Source organism: Arachis ipaensis, chromosome B07 (assembly GCF_000816755.2).
Source record: "Arachis ipaensis cultivar K30076 chromosome B07, Araip1.1, whole genome shotgun sequence".
Lineage (NCBI taxonomy): Eukaryota > Viridiplantae > Streptophyta > Magnoliopsida > Fabales > Fabaceae > Arachis > Arachis ipaensis.
Window position 1 is genome coordinate 107903818 of NC_029791.2, and position 9411 is coordinate 107913228.

A 9411-nucleotide genomic window follows, 5' to 3' on the forward strand; every position below is an offset into this window, starting at 1 on the left:
TATAGTTTTAGCTATTTAATTATTTAATTTAAGATACTTTTAGAGGCATGACGCAGACGTCAATTAAACTCAGAGGATCCGTTTTTTGTCATTACTATAGTATATACATACTACCATGTGTTTCCATTTTATTTTATTTTATTTTTTTCCAATTGTTTTTGCTCTTGCGGACGGGGTCTTTTGGAAGCTGACAATTTAAGGCAATTTAAGCAGTAGCGAGTAGTGACAAACCCGTAATCTGGTCGTTGTCATGTGGTGGTTTTATGAAAAAGAAAATGTTAAAAATTCACATTTCTCCTAATTTATTTTGAGAAGAAAAGCAAGAAAACGGAGATGAAGTACGTTCTCTTATTCTTCATTTTATTTATTTTTATAGAATAATTTAAAACTTAGAACTTACAACTCATTAATGTTTCTTTTCTTTCCATTTCATCTCACCTTTTTTCCACCCATCCAAACATACGGATATATAGTAACACCTTGATTTTCCAGTGTGGAGTTAGGCCATTGTCTCCAAATTTAATAACAGACATAAGTGAGATACTGAAGTTAAAGTAGTACCAGATATTTCCATTTATCAATGGGCTTGTTGTCTTGGTTTTTAGTACTCATATTTAGGGAAACGATGATTGTATTATTTTTGTGTATATCTGTTTTCTATAATGATTTTTAATATTAAAAGTAAAAAAATACAAGTGATGCATATAACATTTTTTTCGCTTTGGCATCAGAAATTCCGGAAAATGCGACGAGGCTGTCACCGCCAACAACGTGTGTTGCGAAAGCTGTGACAACTAGCACTGTTCTTGCAACTGTGTTGGCATCCTCAGCCGGAGCAGCAGCACCATCAACCACCTCATTCCCCAACGTCACGGCAGCCACGTCACTCTCCCTCTCCGTGCCACTCTATCTCTCCAACAACGTTAACGACCCTCGCCATCACTACACTGCATGTCCACAGCCATCAACAACAGCTGCACTGTCTGCCACCGCATTGCTCCAGAAGGCAGCTCAAATGGGTGCAGCTTCTTCCAACACGTCGCTTCTTCGAGGTTTAGGCTTAGCCACGTCATCTACGGGATATCATCCTCAAGACGAGAGCGGCATTGAGAACCCAATAATGCAATGGAACATGAGCAGCCATGTGAAGCAAGAGAATCCGAGTTTGGCAGATCATAACCTTGGGCTTGGACTTCCATGTGGGGATCCGGGTTTTGCAGATGTGATGATGGGGTCCCCTCCCATGACCCGGGATCTTCTTGGTCTTGGGATCGGTGGCAATGGCGGTGATAATGTTAGCAGGGGTGGTCTTTCTGCTTTGTTAACCTCTTTTGGAGGGAACTTCGATTCATCTGGAGATGCAGGTGGAGTTCGCCACCAGTAGTTGATGTGGCTCGCCGCGCTTTTTTTGGTGACGAGAAATCAACTCTACCCTTGTATATCCTTTGAGCTTTCCCAGTCAGAAAAATGACGGGTAAAGACATAAAGTCACACTTATATTAATCTCACGTCACATGTAGTATACAAACCTCTTTTTCGGGATATAATTATTGTATGCCCAAGTGTTTTGTACTTTTGTCTTTCTCTGTAATGAGTGTTTTAATTTGGTTCCTTACCCCCTTCTTGGTAGATCAACGGACAATTAAAATTGTAGAAAAATGATGAAATATGACATGCATGGGATAATGTAGAACTGAGCTACTGTAACTATACGCCTTAGATGAAGGAAAATATTTTGTACATACGAAGGTAAGATTCCCTTGGTAGTTAGTTCATCTCTTTGGAGAAGTGTTCAACTTCAAATTTCATTTCTCAGAAGATTACTGCTCGCCAAGAATTGCAGTTGTTTTATTCTTTATATTTTGTATCTTCTGATACAACCCTTAGTCAAACAATGTGTTACGTGAATGTTTTTATTTAGAAAAGATATTTATGCTCCTTTTTGTATTTAACACTTATGAGTTGTCTTTTACTACTAGACTTCCTGTTGCTCGACCTTGATGTGTTGAGCACTTTTTACTTTAAAAGAAAAAAAACACTTATGAGTATACATTATACAATATGTTCAAACAATTTGAAAGTGTAATTTAATAAGTGTACATTATACAATATGTTCAAACAATTTGAAAGTGTAATTTAAAAACATAGTACTAGATAAAAAGCAAAAGAAAAGATAAGTAAAATCATTTTTTAACATGAAAATGGATAACCTTGAAAATGGGAAACAAGTCTCAAGAGGAGGGCGGGTTTCAACTTCCAAGTTCAAACTCGGAGTGTTGGCATCATTATTGCTTCGGGAATGGATTTATGAGAGAGTGGATGGCGGTGGCGGTAGTCAATTGTGGGGCGTGTATGTGTGTGTACGTGAATTCGACTTAGCTTATGGGGGGTCCTGCTTCCCTTCCTTCTCCGTCTTTTTAATATTCAATGTACGTATAGCTGGCGTGTGGTGACCACCAAGGCACCAATTGTGTGGAAAATCTACCCAGGTTAATTTTTTTTTTTTCAACATTCCTTCAAATCTTAATCGATTTTAAAGTTCTAATATCAGTAGCCACCAGAAAAACAAAAAGTTCTGATACCAGTGTATCGGTAAGAATTGAAGACTAATGCTTACAGAGTTACAGTAACGTCCCCCAAAGCAGAGTATTCGGTACAGCTTACGAGTTCCTTGGATACGGTACATGTTTAATGTTTACAGTAACTCTGAGGCTAAGTTTTTTAAAAAATGCTATTGGTACTAATATGGAACTAATTTTTATTATAAATTGTAAATTAGCAAATTGTTCCCAATGATTTGTTTGTTGACATGATGTAAAAGGAATTTCGACAGTCCGATTTTATGATGCCCAAAATGGAGGGGGACAAAATTGGGAGGGTTTAAGTTATGGTTTGATGTTTTTTTTAGATAATAAAATTGCAAATTGCTGGGTTTGATTTACATTGATGCAAAAAAATTTTAAAAGCCAAATAGAAAATTAGAGTGTCCTACTTAGAGATGGGAATTTTTATAGGGGTGAGACGCTTCTCTTAAGTATCTCAATTTCCACCTCTGTCTTCATTTATTTGTGAGACAGATTTTTGTTCCGATAGAAATTTTGTAGGTCCCTGTTAACCTCTTTGTTGTGAATAATTTTTGCGGGTGCAAATTTTTTTGCTATCCCTACTTCTATTAGTGGAATCTATAAATATGCAGTGTGTTTTTACCAATTGTGCATTTTTCTCTTTCATCTTCACCTCGTTCTTTCTTTCTTTTAATAACAGAAGAGAATGAGTGAAAGTAACAGTGACAAAAATACTACAAGAAAAACGTTGAATACCGTCAGAATTACCATTGGATTTTCCGGCAAAAAGGAGGAAAACTTCGTTGCCATAAAAGGTTACCGTCGGAAGAGATTTTCCGTCGCTAAAGCCGATGGTAATTATTGGCGCGAAAATATAACTCACCGGCGCCAATGTTACAGTTGGATTTTCCGCTGGTATTACGGTTTAATGAAATGCGTCGTTTTGGTGATTTACAGTTGAAAAAATCCAACGGTAAAATTGGATTGAAATTCAAATGCGAAACCCTTCCCCCTCAGTTGTGCGAATGCTCCATCTCTTCTCTCTCTCTTCTCATCTTCTCTCTCCCTCACCGTCGAACTATCACTGTTGCCACTGCCGGGGGTACCCACTGAAGTCACCGCTACACGTCGTCGTTGATTCTGCTACTGCTATTGTCCTCGCCGTATTTTTTGCCGTGGTTTTTGTTCACGTTGTCGTCACTGCCACCTCTGTCACCACCATGTTAAAGAGACCATGCAGCCACTATCATTGGATTTATTGGTTATATGGTTATCTTATTTTTACATATTAATTTGTGATTTTAATATTTTGTTAAAGTTTTTGTTAAACCAGTGGTTAAATTTGTTTAATGAAGTGTGCGCTTAGGATTTGCTATGTTAATTTAATGGATATCAAAATTAAATAATGTTAAAGTAGGTTAAGTAAGGTGAGATTAAAAGTGCTTGTATTATTGGAAGATTTTAGTTGAGTTTAGTGAATGGGTTTCTTTCAATTGTATTAAACTTATGTCACTTATTTTTGTCATGCCTCTTGTTAGTTTGGTGAAATTAGAGTTAAGTTTTAATTAATTAGAATAATGAGTTTTACTTATTCTTTTAAATTAGTTTTTGAATTAGTTTCAACTTGTGAATTTAATACGTTGTCCTTTTTATTAAGACGGTATTATTTTCTCTAAAATTAGTTGGAGTTTGCTTTTTTGTTGTTTCTGCAATAATATTTCAGGTTGATTTTCTATCTTTGAATATAATAAATTATTAAATTTTATTAGACTTACTTTTTCTAGGATAGAGTTTTAGGATGGAAGTGAGAGAAGGTCGCGCAGTGGCACCTTCTCGAAACACTTGTTTGCTAAAAATTGTGGAGTTATAAGTGGTTGCACACTAGAACAGTTAGAATTTGATATTTTATTGAATGCGTGTATGTTATAATTTATGCCAGCAGCTGTTTTCTCTGTGAAAACTGTTATATTTATCTGATGGATGTCTTTGAATTAAAAAGTTATGCCGAATTGTCATTTAAATTGTTTAAAATATGTTTGGTTTGTCAGAAAATGATAATTGTATTTGGTGGGAGATTCTAATTATAGGGTACACTTTACCGAATTTTCTAAAAAAAATTAATAACTTATGTTGTTTGTTGAATTCTAGGGTATATATTTCAATATGATTCTAAGTCATCGTCTATGGATGTATGATAGGGATAACGGTGGACGGGGAGTTTAAAACCTGAATTCTTTGAGGGGGTTGACGCATTTGTTGCATATGTCTTCAGAATGGAACCGTTTAGATCTGAAGGCCAATCTAGGTGTCCATGTCAAAAGTGCCGACCGATTAAGTGGTTAGGACTTGCAGACATAACACCTCACCTCTACTGTAATGGGTCAAGGATAGGTATTGGATGTGGACGGAACATGACGAAGTGGATGAGTAGGGAATTAACCAGTCTGCCTCAAATTTGATGTCGATCAACGAGGGTTCGGGTGGTGAGAGAACTAAACATAGAAGAAATAATTTGGGAGGGTAACCAAGAGAGACACAACGAGATGATGTTTGATGCAAGAGGTATTACAGAATTGGAAGAGGCTGAACAAGAACCTAACTTAGAGGCAAAGAGATTTTATCATCTGTTAGAATCTGCTGCGAGACCTTTGTTTGAGGGGTGCATTCATTCGGTGTTGTCTGCACGTGTTAGAATGATGAGTATTAAGTCAGAGTCAAATCATACTCAATAGACTTTTGATAAGTAGGACACTCTTTGCGACGAACTGGTACTTGTCGGGACCACTAGCATCCCCCAAAACCACTACGAAGCAAATAAGCTAGTTTTGAAATTGGGTCTAAACTCGGTGAAAATTAATTGTTGTTTGAATGGTTGTATGCTATATTACAATAGGGATGCAGACCTAACTGAATGTAGATTTTGTAAATCACCGAAGTTCCAAGTCGAGAGAGAATAGATTGGTAAATGTCAGTTAAAGAGAGTTTCAATGAAACAGATGCACTAGTTACTCTTAATCCTTAGGCTGAAATGATTGTATGCATCGATGAGTTCGGCCCCTCACATGACCTGACATAGCAACAATAAGAGAGATGATGGAATCATGACGCATCTGTTACAGGAGAAGCCTGGAAGCATTTTATTGGGTCCATCCTACATTTGCGAGCAAGCCTAGATACGTTAGACTAGCTTTATGCTCTGACGGGTTCGCACCAAATTCCAATTTCGGTAACGCGTACTCATGTTGGCTTGTAGTCATGACACCTTATACCTTGAATTCTGAAATATGCATGAAGGACACATACATGTTTCTAACTTGCATCATACCCGGTCCCAACAATTCAAAGGCCAAAAATAGATGTCTTCTTGTAGCCCTTGGTGGATGAGTTAAAGGAGTTGTGGATTCATGGCCTAGAAACGTATAATATTTTGACAAAGACAAACTTCCAACTGCATGTTGCGTTGATGTGGACCATTAACAACTTTTCTGTATACAAGATTTTGTCATGTTGGTCCATTCAGGGCAGAATGACATGTCCCATTTGTACTGAAGATACAAAGACATTTTGGTTAATGAATGGCAGTAAGAGCTTGTGGTTTGATTGCCATCGAAGATTCTTCGACATGGATCATCCTTTTCGGCGCAACAAAGACTCATTCAAAAAGAATACAACTGAACAACAAGAGGCATCCGTGAGGTTAGATGGTAGGCAAATTTGGCATCGTGTTAGTAGAATCCCAAGGATTGTCGATAACGAGGCAGGTTTGAGACCACCGGGATATGGCAGGAAGTGTAATTGGACTAAACAGAGTATATTTTGGGAGTTGTTTTATTGAAAAGACAACTTGGTTCGACATTGTCTTGATGTGATGCATATTAAAAAAACGTGTTTGATAATATCATGCACACAGTAATGGACGATGAGCAAACAAAGGATAATGATAAGACTAGGTTAGATTTGGTGGACATTTGCAAGCATCCAGATTTGAACTTAAAGATATTTGATAACGAGCAGTGGAATAAACCAATGGTGATGTTCGCTCCAATGAAGGAACAAAGATAAAATATTTGTAAGTGGATTAGAGGATTAAGGTTTTCTGATAGTTATGCCTCTAACTTGAGCAGGTGTGAAAACATCTCACAGGGTAGGCTTGTTGGGTTGAAGAGTCATAATTGTCACGTCTTCATGGAGTCTTTGCTTTCTATCATGTTCAAAGAACCTCCAACCAATATCTGGAAACTCCTCATAGAAATAAGTGAGTTCTTTAGGGAGTTATGTGCTATGAAACTTAGCATTAATGATCTCACAGTCATGGACAAGAACATTCCCATCATAATTTATAAGTTAGAGAAGATATTTCCTCCATCCTTTTTTGACATTATGGAACACTTAGCAATCCACCTGTTGTATGAAGCAATACTATGTGGGTTGGTCCAATTTCGGTGGATGTACTCATTTGAGAGGATGATTGATTCATTCAAGCGCATTGTGAAGAACAAAGCTCGAATTGAGGGAAACATCTGTGAAGCATTCTTAGCTAAGGAAATATCTGCATTTTGCTTATTCTATTTTCACCCTCATATTGAGTCACGTAGAACAAGGGTTATAAGGAATGATGAGAGGGAAGAATCCTCGTCAAGTGGAACAACATATCCAATCTTTGTTTCGGAAGGAGCTGCAATGGGTGCGGGCAGTAACTATTGGTTAGAGCAAAAGGAAATCGATACCGCACATCCGCATGTGTTGCTTAACTGTGACTAGATTTCACCCTACCTCATGTGAGTTTGTTTGTAAATATTGCAATTAGTAAGATAATAACTTCTTAATCTAATCAAAACTTCTTTATCCTATTCTATCATATAGGTTATTCCAAGAGGCAAATCTTGGTACCTCATTGACCAATTTTCCATGTTGGTTCAGAGAATAAGTCAATGTACATCTAGGTGACACAACAGATTCAAAACTAGTTGTATTTAGTGGGGCCTAATGAATAAGGTTACTACCTATACGATATACAATGTTAATGGATATTGGTTCTATTCTTTACAATGGTCAATTGAAAAGAAAATAGATAACACCAGAGTTTAGGTTTGTGGGAATTCAGGCGGTGGTCATTCTAATTGGTTTGTTGTGTTGCACAACATAGTTGAATTAGAGTATTTCTGTCGCACTACATACAAGGTGTGTGTGTGTGTTTAAATGTGAATGGTATGATCCAAGTTCGCGACTAAGAACACGAAAGCATAAGGACTACGATATTACTAAAGTTAATGTAACTAAGAAATATAGGCACTACAATCCTTTTATTCTACCTCAAAATGCACGACAGGTATACTATTTGTCTTATCCGAGTTCATGAAAGTCTAGTTGGGTGGTTGTGGTTAAGATTAAGCCAAGAGGCTGCATCGAGTATGATGATAGGACAGAGGGTCAGGAACCTTACCAGATTGATGACCCAACTCCTTCGAAAACGGTGGTTGATACCAGTGAGCTGATCACCCTTAGGTCGGCTATTACGGATGATGACATCATTAACATTGGAATAGATGACGACGTACTACCACCAGAGGGCGATATCTTCAAGAAGAAAACAGGGTTGATGGCGATGAAGAAGAGGAAGACGAGTTTGTTGATCAGGAAACTACCTCGGAAGAGGAGGATGGTGAACTAGAAGAAGAAGATAATGAATCTGAATAAGGTTAATATAAATATAGTTCTATGATATGTATTTCTTTACCAAACTTTGAGAAGAATGTAATATAATTAATATTATTTCAGATATTTTAATTACCATCATTCCGTATTTTAATATGTATGTTTGATATTTCACATCAGGTTTAAAATACTATTTCAATTATTAATTATCAGGGTACATTATAGATGGACGAAAAAAATTATTAAAAAAATAAAAAAGATTACCGTCAGAATTACCATGGGAATATACTGAGGGTAACAACCCAATCAATTTTTTCAAAAAAAATTAAAAAAAATTTCCATTGGCATTACCGTCGGATTAATCTATTGGTAAACAAATTTCTGACGATAACGTTCAACAGATTCTGTTTTCTTACTATCTATATTTCGTTCCTAAATCTGACGAAAATTACCTTTAGACACAAAAATCAGCTGGTAATATTTTACCGGCGATGTTTATCCCGTCTGATAAATACCGACGTAAAATTCGATGGTAAATATTTTACCATTGGATTTTATCGTTTTTTAGACGATATTTCCGACAGTACTTAGTAATTTTTTTGGTAGTGAAAAATAAAATGGATGATAGAATTATGTTAAGAATATATTATCGTGGGTAGATTTTATTACAAACACATGAGGGAGAAAGATTTGGTTGTGATAATTCATCTTGTCTTGTTGTTCATTTGATATTATCATTTGAAGAACTAAAAAGTGTGATTTGAGAAAGGATAGATCCTCAAATATTGAAGAAAGTGCCGTCATGTATTTTGTACGAGTATCATATATTAATGTTTGGTAAATTTGTTCAATTTTTCAAACGAAGTATGTACCCGATGAAGCGAGCATATAAGAGATATTTAATTTTTAGTCTATTATCAAACTCGATCACAAGTGTCATTCATCAATCTGTATATTGAATTTGAACAATCTCAAGTCGATCGAAATATTGAATGGGAAGACTATAATAATGATAGTGAAGACGAGTTTGAAAATAACTATGCAATTGTTGATCCAAATGAAAATGAGGACCAAACTGATGGCATTATAAAAGCAGATGTAGCGGAGTAGCAAATATACTAGCAAACTAACATTCATTTGAAGAGCCATATTTCATACATGCATTGGATCTGGAGATCATACCTACACCAAA

General features: G+C 36.3%; 1 protein-coding gene across 1 annotated transcript in view; it reads left to right on the forward strand.

Moving 5' to 3' along the window:
- Positions 1-1775, forward strand: part of LOC107610144 (protein indeterminate-domain 1) — a 3144-nt gene extending 1369 nt beyond the window's left edge. Inside the window, exon 4 of the mRNA XM_016312229.2 lies at positions 732-1775. Within this exon, the coding sequence (XP_016167715.1) occupies positions 732-1384 (653 nt within the window). The 3' untranslated portion in view covers positions 1385-1775. The remainder of the gene's footprint in view (positions 1-731) is intronic.